General features: G+C 44.0%; 1 protein-coding gene across 3 annotated transcripts in view; it reads left to right on the top strand.

Moving 5' to 3' along the window:
* The first annotated feature begins 5,773 nt into the window (after positions 1 to 5,773).
* CPT1A (carnitine palmitoyltransferase 1A) overlaps positions 5,774 to 17,907 on the top strand; it is a 36,798-nt gene continuing 24,664 nt past the window's right edge. Inside the window, exons 1-4 of one of the 3 annotated variants that reach the window (XM_052692974.1) lie at positions 5,774 to 5,892; positions 9,505 to 9,693; positions 16,543 to 16,697; positions 17,711 to 17,850. In XM_052692974.1, coding sequence (XP_052548934.1) covers positions 16,557 to 16,697; positions 17,711 to 17,850 — 281 coding nt within the window. In that variant the 5' untranslated portion in view covers positions 5,774 to 5,892; positions 9,505 to 9,693; positions 16,543 to 16,556. Of the gene's footprint in view, positions 5,893 to 6,067; positions 6,154 to 6,216; positions 6,645 to 9,504; positions 9,694 to 16,542; positions 16,698 to 17,710; positions 17,851 to 17,907 lie in introns of those variants that run through there. The other 2 variants (XM_052692972.1, XM_052692975.1) reach the window with 2 other exon arrangements.

Below are 17,907 nucleotides of genomic sequence, written 5' to 3'. Positions count from 1 at the left end.
GGCAAATAAATGATGTTTTATTATGGCTGCAGATATAGAAAGATAAGGAAATTCAATAGAAAAGGTACAAAGGTAGATTTTATTTGTATGTGTGCACTCAGCCTTGACTGAAGATGAGACATGCACACGTTGTAAATTTACAGGGCCTTAAAATCTCTTGGTTATGCATACATCTGAAACAAAGTCTGTAGAATTGAGCTCATATTGCAGCCTGTTTACGGAAATCTACCTGTGCAATAAGCGAGCAACTTAAGCACAGCTAGTTTTCATGTTGGCATGGACACTATAAAGAGAAGGAGCTCTCTTTTGGGACTTCGTATGGTTAGAATATCCTTTTCTTTCCTGAGTGGCTGGGGAACAGTACCTGTAAAGAGCAGCACTCTGGATCTTAGTTTGATGGCTGTGATAATGGTATTCAGTACTGGATAGCGCTGGCACTAGTAATAGATGCCAAGAGAGGCTTGATAGGGGCCAGGTTGGTCTTATCCACATTTCCTTTATATTCTGTATTATCAGAGGTATTCTGTAACACAGAGCAATAAAATCACAGAGCGATAGGCAAAATGTGTCCTCTCTACTGATCACTAGTGAAGGCATATCTGAGTTATTGTGATAATTAGTAAGGAAAATGCCATAATGAACTGTACATGAACTGCAAGCATTTGAAGGGAAGGAACACTGTCATGCTACATAACAAATAGAGGTTCTAGCGAGAGTTGCAGTACTTTTTCATTTTGCTTTATGTGTTCAGAATCTATGAACGAAGTGGGAGGATAATCTAAACCGTTCAGCTGGAGCTGAGTAGTCTTCCGCATTTTTTATGCTGTCTGAAATGGCACAGTCGTGAAATAAACAAATGGCTTTCCTCCCTGCTCCCCAGCTGCACGGGTTGTGGTTTTTTTACATGGCCTTCCCATGGGCTCTGTTTAGCACGAGTTGTGAATAACACTGAGGAACTCAGCTGATGTGCTTTGTCCCTAAAGTCCATAACACAGCTAGGAGTTAAACTCTCTTCCTTTGTTTTAGGTTGGGACTCCAGGACACTAAGCAGCAAATCAATCTTTCTCAGTCTTTGGACACATTCTGGAAATTACTGTAAGGTATATAATTGATATACTAGAAATGAAGTGAATATCACAAATACTTGACAGTGGCTAGATGCTTCAATCCGAACAAATAAACCTCTAAATAACATTCTGAATAACCTCTAAACAAACCTCTACCTTCAGCTAGAAGTGGTGGTGTGCGTTTTCAGGCAAGAGGGTTCTCTTTCTCAAAGTGTTGTAGAGTTTAGAGAGTGTCCCAAACACAACCATTATTAGGTTGCAACATTCTCCATAGCTTTTGCTAATTAATATAGATTCAGTACTGTATTTTTGACTTTTCCCTTGCTTTAGAAAACATCCACTACACAGTTTTCTTTCAAAGCTTGGTTGGACTCCATTTTTCTACCGTCAATATAACCTTAGGCGTATATTGTAAGCTTGTCAGTAATGGCCTTTATACCTGGCATGCCATCCATCTTCTCACATGTGGGATGGTATTGGGATATCTGTATTCCTCAACCAATGTGAATGTGAAGGACAAAGCAGGGAGTCATGAATACTGTAAGTAAGGGAATAGAGTTGAAACATCAGGAAGAAAGAGATAGAATTTAAAATGTTCTGTTTTTCATATGTTTAAAAATCTGAAGATCTGTCGCTAGCTGTGGCTGTTCCTTCCAAATGGGCTGTAGTTTTATTTTCTGAGCAGAGGAATGGCTGTGAGTTCTTCCAAAAGGCCTGTCTCACCGTATGCTGTGGCAGTGCTGTTCATTTCACTTTTACTGTTCAATATGTATTAAAAATATATTAGAGAGACAATGCACTGCTTGGAAGGTGATGTTTGAAGCATGCAGATACCGTTTGTTTGCTTTTGGACTCTTTGCCAAATATGCTCAGGTACTCTTAAAAATTCTCAGTAGGGTCTATCATGGTTACTTGATTAAAATTTTACCCTTTCTGAGAAACTTAGCTACCTGCCAAATTTATGGACAGCTTGGTCAGCACTACATTAGATTTGCATTTATCCACTTCTCAGTAGGCACTGATTAAGTGTTTCTGTTCCCTTAGCCTAGCTCATCTCTATGGAAGCAATGTTACAATAGGTAAGAATACTTCAGGCGTACAAAATAGTATGTCTAGATACTGAGAGCACAACTGTGGTCGTGGAGACTTCTTGGATCAAATCTGAGGAAATCAGTTGAGTTTCCACCACCTGAAACGTTACTATTAGTTAATTTCTAAAGCAGAAGTGTATTTGTTCCTAGTTGAGCCACATCTGCCACTGTTAACTTTCCAAGGATGCTCAAAAGCCTAGCTAGGTTGATAGCCTAATCCATGGAGTTAGAGCAGTGGAACGGTGCATGTGTTTGATTTATGAATTCTAAGCAAAACCTGTGACGTGTTCTGAGCAATCCCTTAATCAGTGAACCATGAGGCTGAAATGCCTGTTTTACTCCAGAAAAATTAATACTCTAGAAGTTATTTATCAGTTCTAACAATGGTATGAAAAGCAGAGCACATTTGTTCTCCTAAAACATCTTTATAGTGTTGAAATGACAGAGGCATGTTTGCCTTCTTATATGTCCAAATGCCAGAGGATCAGCTGACATCCCTGTTGACAATGCAGTCAAGCAAAATTAGTGGCAGAGCAAGACATGACAACTCACCCTGTTCTGTTTAAATATCATTTGGAGCAATATTATATCCTCATATACTATATGAGAAAGTACTTAAGAATGAAGGAAGATCAAGCCAGATCAAAGTCTCTGTTTCCTGAGACATCACTGTGCTGGCAGAATTTGGTGTTAGTATTAACAGCAGTGAGATGTTTGACTCATAGCAGTAAGGACTTGGGAGTCAGGAGTGGTCTGAAACATGTAAGGAAAGGAGGATGTGGTAAGACACTGGCATTACCAGCGGTGTGTGAAATCACTCAGTGATTTTCACTAGTCAGTAAATGAGCAGTATGCAGCTTTACAGTAGCATCACATCTAATTCTTGGCATGAAATTCTATACTGCATATACTGCATTCTATACTTCTGACCGCTGCATTTTGTAAACACCTCCACTTTTCCCGCATCCATCTCACAGGTGAATGTAGCTATTCTGTGAAGGTGTACATGTGTATGTGTGTAACTTGTCTGGGGAGAGGATCTGCTAAGGGGCCTTAGTGAGGCTCCCTGCTCTTAAGTAGCTTTTAAGCTGATGCTTTTGTCCTTGAAGCCCTGGCCTTGCAGCCAGGCCACGCTCTGTGTTGATCTGGACCCTGACCCTGTCTCAGTTTTCCAGATTAACAACCTTGGACTTCCTCATTGCTGCCGACGTGTCAAATGATCTGCCTGACCCTGTTTGATGTCACTGGACCTGTTCTGCCTGCCTTGCTCAGATGCTGTGGGATGGCGCCCTTAGTAGGGAGGGCACTGCCTGCCTTGCTCTCACCTTTGACTCCTGGCATACAAACATGCATACACGTACCTGTCTATGAAATCTGTATTTCAGAGCTGTTTTCAGTTGGCTTACTATCAATGTGTTTTGCCACACAGATTATCAGTTGTAAATTGCTATGGGTCACTAAGTTACTATGTCCTAACCATGAAGTGTTCATGTTTAGATATCACAAGAGATAAGAGGGGGGGAAAAATAATCCTAGTCTTGTTTAAAATGAAACTAGCAACCAAATAGGGAAAATATCTGCTTCAAGCAACTGAGACTGCACACAATAATATTGTGTGCCAAACTCTTGAATAATTCAATTCCAATGAGAATAATATATATATAGTAATATATAATATTATAATATAATTATAATTTAATTATAAATTTATTATAAATTTAATATATAAATTATTATAATTATATTATAACATACTATACTATACTATAATATATATATAATATATAATATATAAATATAAATTATATAGATAAACGTGACCAGTTGCTGATTATTTTCATTTCTTTGGATGACAAGAATCAGAATTAACTACTAGGGGGCTTACAGCACCAAGCACATGCTGTCTCTGCTGTACTCGTGGTTTTTTTTAGAAATCAAAAATGTGCCAGTTATAAAGGGGAAAAACAAACAAACAAACTTGTCTTTCCTGAGCAGTGAAAGGTTACAATAGAAGTCCAGGCCATGCTGCAGGCATGCAGGGGACCACAGATCCGGTCATGAGAAGCACAATCACTCTGTGTTCTTATAGGAAGAGAAAATACAGTGTGCAGAAGAGATGGAGCATTTCAGCAGTGTGTGTTGCCACAGTAAGAGATGGACTAAGTTCTGAATAGGACAGCCCTACCCCAGGAAGTATCCAACTTGCTTTATCTGGGTTAATGGGTGAGTAGAGCCTGACCCAGGTGATAGTGGCAGTTCCACTGACAACAAGTCACGGGGCTGTCTGTAATGCTAGGCTTACATTTGCCAGATAAATAGAGCCAAGTCTGGTTTGGCTAAGTCACAATCACACCGCTTCATGTAATGCAATACTTCTCATATATGGGGCTTAGCACCATGATAAAGTAAGTGCTTCATCTGGGTGTTCCCTAATTCATGACTGCTTGCTCAGGATTTTGGAGAAGGAGACAAACAATGGCAACGTCTGCTCCCAGCTGACTGATTCCTAACTCATTACTGTGTAGATGAAAGTGTTGGCTGAGGACTGAGACATGAGGAAACTCCAAGCAGAATGAGAGAAAGCATTGTGGTTTTGTTGGTTTTAACATTTCAAAGGTAAAAAGCATCTGGAAGGTAAAAATGGCAGCAAAAACCAAACACAAATAGCAACTCGTGACATTCTAGGTTGTTTTTGTGCATGGTGAAAAATGTGTAGAACACAAGGACACCAAAGGGATGAAAGTTACCAAATTCCAATTTGTTCTTGTTATAGGTAAATATATGCAGACATGGAAGCTGCTGAATTTGGAAGTGTTTTTAGTGATTTCTTTTCCTTTCTTTTTTTTGGTTCCCCTTTCTTTCCCTCTTGCTAATACTTAAATTCCTCTTCTTTTTTCCCTTTTTTCCTTGTTTTCTTCTGGGCCTTAAGTCTCCTCCTGGAATAATACCATCATCTTCAAACTGCATCATTGGGCATGGAATGCTGGAAGGGAAAATCCCAACCAGCACTGTGGTGTTTTATTAGCGTTGCATGAGCTTGAGGGTAAAGGAGAGGTTCAGTCTGTAGCATCAGTGCATCTGTGTTTCATCATGTTTGTATGCTTTGGAGCCCTCAGGCACATGGAAATAGCAGCTGGCAGGAGCACAGCCGTGGCTGGCTGGATCTGATTACGCAGGGAAAGCCTATGGATCTCAGCTTGTGCTGCTTCAGAGCCTCTGTGCTGGCAGACTGTAGCTTGACAGGTCGTGCCCTCATCCTGGAAGGGACACAGTAGCCTTCCTGCTGCGATCGTGCTGTAACCAAACATCCTCAAGCGCTGACTTCGTACTCAAGCTGTTTCTCCTCAGAGACGTGTACCTGTAAGTTCCCAGCCGCCCCTCCACGACCCCACCTGAGCCCCCCGAGCCCGCAGGCCACAATAGCGGCTCCCTCACGCCCCGCCCACGCGCTCCCAACCAATCACATCGCGCAAGCCGCCCAACCTCAGCCTATCGCCACCCGTTTCCCTTCCCGCCCCCGCCCCGCCCTCCCGGGGAGCGCCCCGCGTCCCCCTTCTCATACCCCTTCGCGTTGGGCCCGCCCCCTTCGCCGCCGGCCGCCAATGAGAGTGCGGGCGGCAAGCGCGGCTCTGGCAGGGTGTGTGAGGGGAGCGGCCGCGGTTCCCACTCGCTCTTCGTCGGTGCCGCCGCTCGCTCCTGCTCGGCCGGCTGTGGGACGCTGAGAGCCGGAGCCGGTGAGCGGCGGCACCGCCATTCTGTCAGCGGGCGGGTGGGCGGAGGCCCGGCGGGCGGCGGCGGGCCCCGGGGCAGCGCTGCGGGCGGACGCGGGGCAGCAGCTCTTCTCTCTTGAGCGGTGGGCTCCGCTGGCCGCGAGGAGCAGCTTGGGGGCGGCGGGGGGCGCGTCCGTCAGGTCGGGAAGGGCTGCGAGGATCCGCGCGACTCGAGAGCCGCAGCCTGACCTCGGCCGCTGGGATGTCGGCGCCCGGCGGCGGGCGGTGCGTGACCTACATGCGGCGTGCGCGCGTGGGGCCGGGACGTTCGTTCGGCGCTTTTGGGACGCGGCTCTTCCCGTCCGCGCTTTGCTTCGGGGCGCCGAGCCGGGCGGCAGCACCCGCTGAACTTGTTGCTAAAGGCACGCTGACGTTTTGCCGCATCTTCCATCTCTGCCTTCTCGCTCGAGTTCGGGCGGCAGGATCGACGCGAAGCGCAGGTCTCGTTATTTATAGCCTGGCGGAACGCGGCTCTATGCTGCTGCCGGCGGAACTGCCGCAGGGAGCGCCTTTCCTGGGGCGGCCCTTCCCTGCATCCCGCACGCTGCGCGGCGGCCGGTCCCAAAGCGGAACGCACTGTGCCGGGCGCGGCTCGCTTCCTCCTGCCGTGTTCTCGACCGGGGCGGCTCTGATGCCTTTCTTTCTCGGTTTCTCCCGCACTGTCTTTTCCTGCCTCTCTGACCTTCCCGACGCCCGGGTCGCGTCCTCTGCCTGAGGTGAACCATTAAATGAGGGTTAGGAATGCGCTTTCGCAGCAGTGCTTTTCCTATTGTGGCCGTACCGAATTTTTGGTGCTAATGAATCGTTACCGCTTTGTAACGCTGTGGGTGAGCGATGCGGACTGGGAAGCGTGGCTTTGCGTGCTGGCACCGAGGCAGAGCTCTGGCACAGCTGTAGAAATAGCATCTCTGAGGGCTCTTTGGAGCTTGGGGGTGTTTGAGCTTTGGTTAGGGAGCAAGAAAGCCTTATTTTTAGAGGAAACCTTAACGCTGCGCAACCGAGGGGTCGTAAAACTGCGAGCTGTACTGGAAACAGAACGTTATGCAGGCAAAGCACGTCGCTTTCTCCTGCTGCCTTTGAGATAGAGTCCGCTTCCTTCTCTTTAGTAACTTCTATCCGGCGCTGGCAGCGCTCGGGAGCCGCCCGGGGCGCGCTGGCGCGGCGCTGCGGCGGCGCGACCTTTCCCCTACTTCCCGACCGCGGTCACGTGGGCCGGCCTGGCTCGCGGGGGCGCGCCCGACTGGGGCCTGGCTCGCGGGGGCGCGCGCGGATGAGCGGCTGGCTGCGGGCGTCCCGGGCCGGAGCTGGGATCGGGTTCCCCTGGGATCGCGCCGCTCCTCCACGTGGCCGTGTCTGGGCGGTGAGGGCAGGGCCGGTGTGCCCTTGGCGAGGAGGGGATGTTTGCTTTCGCTGCGTGCACACGCTGTTGGAGAGCTGCAACTGGAGCACGACTGCGTGAGCAGTTTTGGAAAACCTTCTGTGAAGGTGACTCAAGTGGAAGCTTACGTTTAAAATAAAAGCCAAGTGCGTCTTTTTATATTTTGAAGCCGTTCCCTCTGTCCTGCACGGAGCTGTAATGCAGTCCCAAATTCCACCTGCTCAGAAAAACGGCATCTGTCTGACTAAAAAGCATTCCTCTCTTCTGTGTCTGGGTTAATGTTATTTGAATAATCGGTTCCAATATTAGTAAAATGTTCCATGCTCACTCATTCCACTCTTGGAATGATCATCGGGAGCAATTCATTCCATTTGTCTTCAGTCACTGGACGTGGTGGTCAGCTTGTGGGACTTCAGAGGTGCTGGGAGGTGGACGGCTTCAGGTGCAGGGCTGCTGAAAGCAAAGACGTTACAGAAATATTTGCTGCCATCAGGAAGTTAAGCACAACTCTTTGCTGCGTGACCACAGAAGGTACTTAGTGCAAAGGGAGGGAGAAGTGGAAAAACACCTGCAGTGGTTTGAATGTCAGCAGGGACAGGGATGTGGTTGTCCCTCTGTACTCTGCTCTTGTGAGGCCCCATCTGGAGCCTGTGTCCAGGTCTGGAGCCCTCAGTACGAGAAAGACAGGGAGCTGTCGGAGGGGGTCCAGAGGAGAGCCCAAAAAAAATTATCAGGGGACTGGAGCACCTCCCCTATGAAGACAGGCTGAGGGAGCTGGGCTTGTTCAGCCTGGAGAAAAGAAGGCTGCGGGGTGACCTTACTGCAGCCTTTCAGTACTTAAAGGGAGCCTACAAACAGGAGGGGAATCAACTCTTTGAAAGGGTAGATAACAGCAGGACAAGGGGAAATGGTTTTAAGTTGAGGGAGGGAAGATTTAGGTTGGATGTCAGGGGGAAATTCTTTATTATGAGAGTGGTGAGGTGCTGGAACAGGCTGCCCACATAGGCTGTGGATGCCCCGTCCCTGGAGGTGTTCAAGGCCAGGTTGGATGGGGCCCTGGGCAGCCTGGTCTGGTATTAAATGGGGAGGTTGGTGGCCCTGCCTGCAACAGGGGTTGGAGATTCATGATCCTTGAGGTCCCTTCAAACAGAGCCATTCTGTGAATGCCCAGATAATGTTTTTTATGGCAGCGTTTTTTGGGTCAGAACCCAGAGGTTTGCTTTTGAGGATGTGGGAGGCTTCTGCATAGTGCAGCAGCTGTGCAGCATTTTGCTTTTTTGTGTTTATCTCTTACTCGTCAAGATGACTGAGTTTTGAGAAGATGAGAAGAGGTGGCTTATTGAAATGTGTACAATCTAATGTGTGTTGCAGTGAAGATCAGGATGATGCAAAAGGCTTAGCAGAAGTTCAGTATGTCCTACTGCTCATAGAAAAGAATGTAAATAGCAACAATTGTAAGAGTTTCAGTTTTGATTACAGCTGTGGGGCAGTTCAGTGTTGCTGTTGTATGTTTGTTCTTGGTGGAGTAACATCATGGAACCATCCAGTAGAGCAGCATGATATTCAGGAAGACAAAAGAGGCTATATGGTCCATACACAGTAGGGATTAGAATTCATTAATGTTAGTCTAGTAATGAACACATCTGCTATAACTGGTCTTCTTATGCTTTTTGCTTGACTGTCCTCAATTTCTGCAGGTGGGAAGACAGCTGCTTATCTATCCATGTCTTTTCTCCTGGAGGCACTGGTGAAAGCAGCCTGTTCTGTGAACGTGTCTCCAAGAAATCTTGGTGGGATCAAGGTTGAGTTTAATGGGAGCTTAAAGCCTGCAGGATAGAACTTGCATTTGGATGTCTTAAACCGCACGATGAATCTGGCCTTTGGGTCTGGCCACTGAGATCACCTTGCTTGTTGCACAAGCCAGCAGCCGCTAATTTCAGCCCTCAGAAGTAGCTAAGAGGGTAGCAGGGTACTGGGTGAACTCTTATTCACCATCTTAGGCCTGCTAAATACAGCCAGATCAATCCAGTATATTCATGCAGTGTAGTGGAAAACAGTTTCACACTACTCTTTGTGACAATGCTTTCCTTTGGCATAAATTTTACTTGAGGGCTTCCAGTTTGATCCAGTCCCTCACAGCCATTGAAAGCTGTGCGTGAATCAAAGCTCAAACTGTTTTTCTTGACTTTCTGTTTCAGAGCTACAGTGAACTGTTTGTCATTGCCATCGTTTAATGGCTATTAGCAGCTAACAGCATTGGGATGAGTCTGGCTCTGAGCGTGTTCTGACCTACTCAAGAACCCAGCTGCAGTGAGTCTGTGGGATAGAAGATCTCTGGGGGACAAGCAGATCACAAATTCTTTTTTGAGGAATACAGAGCTGTTCAGGTATGTTTGCATTTCATTCCTTGGTCTGTTTGTTTTCATATTGTCCTTCCACATGTGCCTGCCACCCCATTTTAGCCTTTGGGAAGGGGATAAGGAAATTGGGCCAAAATTTCGAAGAAGCTGCATTTGGAGGTTATCTATTCTACCTCCATAAGTGATGCTGGAAAATGCTGAGGATGGGACACAAGCTGATAGCTTTGTCAGTGGGGACAGTGAGTTACTGCGCACTGCTTGGCTGTTCTGATCTTGAACTTGCTGCACGTGAGGTTTGTAGTAGGTCCCAGTGTTGCTGTACCTGTGCACATACATGCTCTCAGTTCTCTCGGTGGGCTTGCAACACACCATTTGTTCATTTTTTAGGTGCAGAAAAATCCTTTAAACATTGTAATTTCAATGGACTACAGCCCTCAGCCATAGGGGAGGATAAGAGGGATGGAAGCCAATGCTTATTGCTTATACAGCAATAATGACAACTGAAAAAATAACCCCTAAAATTTACATTAAAAAGTTCCTATCTCATCCAGTGCTTTGCTTAAGCCATCTCAATCATTGGATTGGCCCAGTAATCCTATTTTGGCAATCCTTTGAGAGATCTATCATGTAAATAATTGCACTCAGCTTTTGGGGAAACTTAAACTGGTTTTAACTCCCTTCAGTTACAGCTAGCCTGGCATGAGAGAACTTGTCAGGTTAGCATAGCATTCAGCCCATCATCATTTAATGGAAGTTTTAAAGGCGGGCGATTGTTTGGTTTCTGTTTTATTTCTGTACCACAGTTATTAGGTTCACCCGAAAAGACCTGCTGAATTTAACCCACGTGGTTGTTTATTGCACAGAAAAAAAAAAACTTGGCTTTGCTCCTCTTGGATTTCTCTTAATGGTTTTGTGTCTGCAGTCCCATTGGAGTAGGGAAGTGAATTGTTGGTAAAACTTAAGCATGTAAAGTGGCCAGTGATAAGTGCAGCTCAAGCATGATTAGTTATTATTGAAGGTTTGTACATGAGCAAGCTATTCTGAGGTATAAATTCTTAACTGAATCACAGTGTTGGTTAATCTGTATAGTAAGTTCAGAAGTCAGCCACTTGCAAAATATCACGTGGTTTGTGAATAAGCTCTTTATTCTTCCTGTGGGATCTCGTTACCTTTTTGCAAAGCTCTAGAACTCTAAGATGGGCCGCAAGAAAGTGGTATTAGCTGGTAGAACATCCAACAAACAAAAGCCTTTTTGGTCGTGATTAAATGTTTGGGCTGCGTATTTCGCAGTGAAATATGAAGAGAATTGGAGATCAAAAAATTATTTTCCTTTGAGAGGCACAGCAACCTTTTTTGGGAAATTATATGCAAATAAAATTAGCCAACTTTCATCTTTGTATTTCTGTTAAATTGGATGCTTTAGTTTTAACTTCCTTCAACTGCTCATCAATGGAGCACCAGATTCTTGTAAACTGCTTCAGGCATCTTCTGGTTAGCTGCCTGCCTTATCAAATCCTGTGTGATGTTAGGTTGTCAGGTAGTGGTGGGGAAGCACTCGTATAACGGCAGATGTGACTTTGACTGCATCAATGCTGGATGCTGCTGACAGCATACATTTCAGTGAATGAATCTTCTGCACCTATAGCAAATTCTCTGAAAAGACATCACTGAAGTCACCCAGGTTTTGTTATTGGTAATACAGGGCCTCAAGTGATAAGAAGGGTCATTGTTTTCTTTTCCAATGAATACACACATGACGTTAAGTTTCAAGGACTTCTTACTACTAGGAATTCGTATTCTTTCCCACCATTTATATCACCAGCACTTAAGTTACAGCACTTAAGGTCAGCACCAGAAAGCTGCCTGCTACCTTTAAACCAGCCAGCTCTCACTATAGCAGTATTTAAAATGCCTCCATGTGTCTATAAAGTTCATACAAAAACGTCTGTGTGTAAATTCTATTGTGGAATCCAACTTTCTGTCCTCCGGATTAATTGTACGCTTCTGTCAGTTGCAGAAAGCACTTCCTGAGTGCTTGACTGGTTCTACTTTGTCTTCTAAGACATGATGGTCTTTCAAAGCAATTGAATTGTTTGTGCATGGGATTTCTTCATCAGGCCTATTTTTTTAAATGAGATCTACTTTTAAAGATGTCTATGTTAAGTTTCAGAAAGAATCTCTGCTAGGTAGCCAGTTGAAACTCTACTTTTCAGAAAGCTTTTGTATTTATGTACAGTGTAAGTGGCACTAATGGTGAATTGGGAGTTTTGTTCTCCTGGGTTCAGGCCCTGCTGCAAATGAGATGCTGCAGATGCTGACTGCTGGATGCTTTGTGTTGCACTCAGGCCATCCAGAGGAGTCTTTTTAAACATCGTCAAGGGAGCTACAAACTTATCATGACTTGAGAGCTTTGGTTGTTTTTTTTTTTTTTACTGTATTAATTATTTTCTTCTGAGGTCAGCATTGAGCTGTTGACTTGATCGTTTTTATTCCATGCCTTTGAAGGTGTTCTTCCAGCTTTCACTTCATGTATTCTTTCCTGAAATGTTATGCTTGGTCCGTAAATAGTACATACATGGACTATAAGAAGCAGTAAGATTAAACAAAAGGGAAATGTGCTGCCTGTAAGGCGCTCCGTGCAGTTTCTTGGGTCTTTTTCCTGTTCTGCTCTGTATGTAGTGCTTCTTCTAGTTCTGTCCTCTTTGCACTCTCCCTCTGGGTGTTTACAGATGTGGTAAGATCCCCCGAGCCTGCTCTTCTCCAGGCAATCCAGTCTCAGCTCTTTCAGCATCTCCTCATAGGAGGGATGTTCCAAGTTCTTAATCTCAGCAGCTTTTCACTGAGCTCTGGTTGCTTCATCTCTCTTGTACTGCGAAGCCCAGAACTGAAGGCGGTTCTCAGAACGGGACTTGAGCAGAGCTAGAGAGGGGCAGACTCACCTCCCCTGACTTCTTAGCAGTACTGCTCCTAATGCACCTCAGGGCTGTTAACCTTTGCTTGAAGGGCACCTTGCTGGCTGCTGTGCAATTTGCTGCAGGCTGGCTTTCCAGCTGGCCTCCATGCTTAGACACCTCGGTGTTGGGAATTATCTTGCTTTTAGTTTAGTATCTGGTTATGATGTTTCAGTATTTTCGTGCTGGTGATCTATCCTAAAACAACAAAATAGATAACAAATGATTTTTTTTTTCTTTTTTTAATGACCATTTCTTCCGAAAGCTGCATCAAGCTCATCTCCTGAAGGGAAGCTTAACTGTTTTTATTCCTTAGATGACACCCGCATGTGTGCACCCGCATGAGTATATAAGCTTTTCAGGTGCTTTTAAGCTCTGGAACAGCTTGCAAGCACTGGAACAGGTTGCCCAAGGAGGCTGTAGGTGCCCCATCCCTGGAGGCATTCAAGGCCAGGCTGGATGTGGCTCTGGGCAGCCTGGTCTGGTGGCTGTCAACCCTGCACACAGCAGGGGATTGAAACTAGATAATCATTGTGGTGTCTTTTCCATCCCGGGCCATTCTGTGATTCTGAATCCAGCAGCATAATTTAGCTCTTAGCATGGAGATGTGTAATGCTTCAAGTCTGCCTGCCACCAGGGAGCAATCTGCGGTCAGGGTGTTGGAGATGTCTGTCTGAGAGCTCCAGCAACATTATATTCGGTGGGGTCCTATGTGGGGATGTTCTCAGAGAAACAATGTAGCAGTCATTGCTCTTCTCAGAAAATTGTCAAGCATTGATTGTCAGAGTAGAAGAATGGGGGGGATTTGCTGTGTAAGCTGTTTGATTCCTGACAGACGTATGCTCCACATAATGTACAAATAGATGTCAAAATATCACGAAGAGAGCTTCAAACTGAATTGTTGAGCTTGCTTGCAAGCAAGAGTCATAGAATTAAGTCTTTAACCCAGATTTTGGCAGTTCTGGGCCATGTGAATAAGAGATCTCTTCATTTTACCCTTCATTTGTGAATTTGCTTTGTTTGCAGGAAAAGGAGCAAAGGATGTAAAAACTACATTTAAATAGGAGACCCTCATCTCCTTCAGTGGCTACAGGACACGTAGGTTACAATACGAAGTGGACTCTTTGGCGTCTGCACCCTGAAATCATTGAGCCTATGGGCAGTAGAAGCTAAAAAGTTAAACATTATTATTGTAGCATCAGTAAAGGTGTAACAATAGCACAGTGAAGCTTTGTGTGTAGCAGACAGCAATACAGATTTTCAGTCTTAGCATTTTTGGCCCGTGAGGTCTATCAGGACTTGACATGTGTTTTCCCAGCTGAAAAGCTTACTTCCAACCTACCAGCATTTTGTTTGTAACAAGAGGAAAATTGTGGCAAGCTTTGATTGGCTTAAGCTGAGTTATGAAGAGGAGGAAGGAGAAGCATTAGTGGCTGATACAGCGTGTTTGAATTGAAATGAAACCAGAAAAGAACAAGGAGCAGGCAGCTTTCTCCTTTAGCTCTGTTTGATTTTAGTAAGGAGCGAGGCGTGTTTTGAAGGTATGTTAATACTGGGAAAATAACACTCAAAGGATGAAAATAGCCACTTGAGGCTGATGGTGAACATGTGTTCATTTCTCTCTTCTCCTTTCAGTAAGATCGGCCAATCTGCTTAGCTCTTGTTTATGGCTGGGAAAGGTTATTCTGCATTTGCTGACCGAAACGCCTGGAGTTAGGAGAAGTTATTGTTTCAGTGTTAGCAGGCTGATGGATGTGGGCGCTGCCTTACTAACGTCGGCAAGTCAAATTGAGAATCCAGCGCATGCTCCTTCGGCCAGTGCCCTTTTCCCTACTTTGTTAGCAAGCACGTGACAGTGGAGGAATGCAAAGGAGGGGAAGTGTTGGGCAGCTTATGATTGAACTGGCCTGTGCGGGCTAAAAGAAGTGTTCAAAGGAAGGAGCTCCAGGAAGTCTTTGCTGCTCAGCCATCATAATTCAAACAAACAGTAGTCTGAGCTACTTGGTTTTTCTTGAGTAAAGGAAAAGGATATGAAGAGAAGCACGCTGTGTGATGCTTTAGTATCTCTCAGGATCAAGCAGTGCAGTTCTCTAACAAACCTTGTCTTCTGTGCTTGGTTACTTGATTCAGGTTTCGTTCTTGCTGGTTTAATGTTCTTTCATTTGTACTTTGGCTATAGGGAATGTTTTCCTTATTGAAGCTTATTTAAATTTAGCCTGACCATTGAACTAAATTTAGTAAAATATGAGGCTGTTTATGATTAATGCTATTTATAATCTTTTCCTACCTCGGACAATACAAATGCATGTACTTCAGTGAGAGGGTTTCCAGAAATTCTTTCTCTTCAGAAACAGAGGGAGGATGGTTATGAATTCTCAGGTTGAGAAGCCACAGGGGGCTTGAAGGGTAGTGAAAACCAGCTGACCTGCTGCTGATGCGTTGGCATCCCAGAATGTAAAATTCCAGGAGTGAACTGGAGAGTCAGTTGGCCTTTCTTGAGACAAATCGAGGAGCCTGTTTTTCCACTGAGAGCTATGGTTGGGTTTATTTTTGTTTTTTAAACTGTCTGAACAGCACTAGACTTATGATGAATTCTTTAATTGCTCTGTGTTTTTGCAAACCCTGTCGAGTCCAGGGTGTACCATGTATTAACTCCAGGGTGTACCATGTATTAACTCCAGGGTGTACCATGTATTAACCGCTGCCTTCTCTGCTTTATTGCTCATGCAGTTTTGGTCTCAGTGTAGAGCTGATGGTGTGCAACTCACATGAACGAGTACACGGCTGACTTTGACTTCCTGATACTTGCCTTCAACAAGGCCATTATAAATAAGCAGTTGTTAATGACTGAGTCATGGAGTACTACAAATTGCAGCTGTTACAAGAAGGGCATACAGTGCTTGTCTTGGAACTTGTGTTCAAAACCAGTTTTGGTTTTTTTGCTGTCCTAATGAAACACTGTGCATGCATAGATGAAATTGCATTCTATCATGGTATTGCGAGCATTAGCTTAGTTTCTGGAGGCCCAGAAACCTGATTCACCAAGATTTGAGCCTCTGCCTTCCCCAGCAGCAACTGATGGATTTGGGAGGTCTTTGGATTGCCATCAGCTCTTCTAGGAGCAGTTGTATTTGCAGAGGCTGATCGTTGGAGGCTGTCCTAGAGATAGGTGCTTTTATAAATATTGCACTACCCGTTGGTCAATTACCTTACTAGATGTTGTGCAACAGCATTTATCGTGTTCATCTCACCCTAATACTCTTTCTACATTGTGTATTTATTTCCTAGTCCTGTTCATACAGCATTCCCAGTGTTTACATTCCTTTACTGTATATTCATATACGAACCTTTGTATTTCTTCTCCCACGTTCCAGATGATTTTGGCATTGTAGAATATTTACAGCGAGGAAGAGCGAAGTCACAACAGACCACTTTTGAAGTGCTCTGCTAAACTGTACTTGTTAGCTCTAACATGCGGTTTAGCAAGGGATGAAGGTCAACTGGAACTTAATTTTTAATTAAGAAGTCTAAACTTGAGATTTGCAAAAGAAGTGCTACGCTTACAGAAAAATATCAGTGCTGCCCTGGTCCAAATGGTGTTGATTATCGTAGAATCGTAGAGTCACCAAGGTTGGAAAAGACCTCCAAGATCATCCAGTCCAACCGTCCACCTATCACCAATAGCTCCCCACTAAACCATGTCCCTCAGTACAACATCTAAACGTTTCCTGAACATCCCCACAATGACTTCACCACCTCCCTGGGCAGCCCATTCCAATGCCTGACTACTCTGAGATGAAGTATTTCCTGAAGTCCAACCTGAATCTCCCCTGGAATTATTATGTTATGCTTATTATTTTAGTACCTTTGCACAAAGTCTTAATTTTTTTTTTTTTTTTTTTTTTTTTTTTTTTTTTTTTAACAGAACTCTCTCCAAAAATGGCAGAAGCTCATCAAGCAGTAGCATTTCAATTTACAGTAACTCCAGATGGGATTGACTTGCGAATGAGCCATGAGGCACTCAAACAAATTTACCTATCTGGTGTCCATTCATGGAAGAAAAAGTTCATCAGATTCAAGGTACTTAAAACCAGTCAAGCCTACCAAACTTAAGGTTCTCGTAGATATATAGAAGTTTTGTTTAAGCAGAACTTAATTTTTAGGCCTCTTTGGCATATGAAGTTCCTTACAGCAAATGACTTCTGCGAATTTTAGTTAACAAGGGGTAGTAAGGAAGCATCAGTGCTGGCTGATGCTGTACTAAAAGTACAATGTCAAGACTGAAAGGATTCTTCTTTTTTATTTGTTCTATGGAATCAAGATGAAGCGGGTGTTAGAAATTAATAATACCTTTATTTTATTCTCTTCTCAACAGCTCATAGAATAATATATTATCTATTTGCATAGATCAAAAATGTAATCATGACTTTCAAAATCATGTGGGTGCAGAGGTACAAAACTACATTCTTGATTTATGTGTTCTTTACCAAAAATGAGTCTTCAAATTAGGAAAAAATGTTTGTTATTTTCCAAAGGTACCTGAACATCCATTTTGAATAAATTACACCAAACAGTAATGTTTCTGATTGTTTTTTTGTTTTGCTCATAGAATCAGAAATGGTATCTATTCTATTAGTAGTACATGAGGTAAGCCACAGGCTGACTTCAGTGTCTTTTTCACATACTATTAAAAAGTAGCCTTAAGAAAAGTATCTTTGAGACAGACAGTTTAAATGACAATTTTCTGAGTCTTGTCCAGTAGAGCATCTTTTCCCAGGTATTTGTTTAGGAAGGGCTAATAATGGGATTATGGAATCATAATTGGAAATGTCATTTATTCCAAAGAACTTTGCTGGTTCCAGTGCTTTCACTAGAACTTGTGGCACAAACTGCATAATCTATGAAGTAATTATTGGTATTGTTGTGAGAATTTCTGGTAGCAATCAAACTTAGCTAAAATCCATGAAAGAAAATGCTGGATAATCTTGTTTAAAATTAAATGACTTAAATGTATTGATTTTTGTTTCTTTCCATGGTAATATGAAGTCAACCGCTTTGGTATGAAAAAATTATGTGAAGGCTTTTCTTTCCAGAATGGAATTATCACTGGTGTTTATCCTGCTAGCCCCTCTAGCTGGCTTATTGTAGTTGTGGGTGTGATGTCAACAATGTATGCCAAAATTGATCCTTCTTTAGGAATAATAGCGAAAATCAACCGAACCCTTGATACAACGTAAGTAGTCTGAAAACTTACTGTTCTCTAAACCAAATCATTTTTATGTGTAATTGC

This window comes from Tympanuchus pallidicinctus, unplaced genomic scaffold, assembly GCF_026119805.1.
Source record: "Tympanuchus pallidicinctus isolate F22 unplaced genomic scaffold, pur_lepc_1.0 scaffold3, whole genome shotgun sequence".
Lineage (NCBI taxonomy): Eukaryota > Metazoa > Chordata > Aves > Galliformes > Phasianidae > Tympanuchus > Tympanuchus pallidicinctus.
The sequence above is the reverse complement of the archived record's forward strand: the minus strand, read 5'-3'. Positions and strand labels throughout refer to the sequence as shown.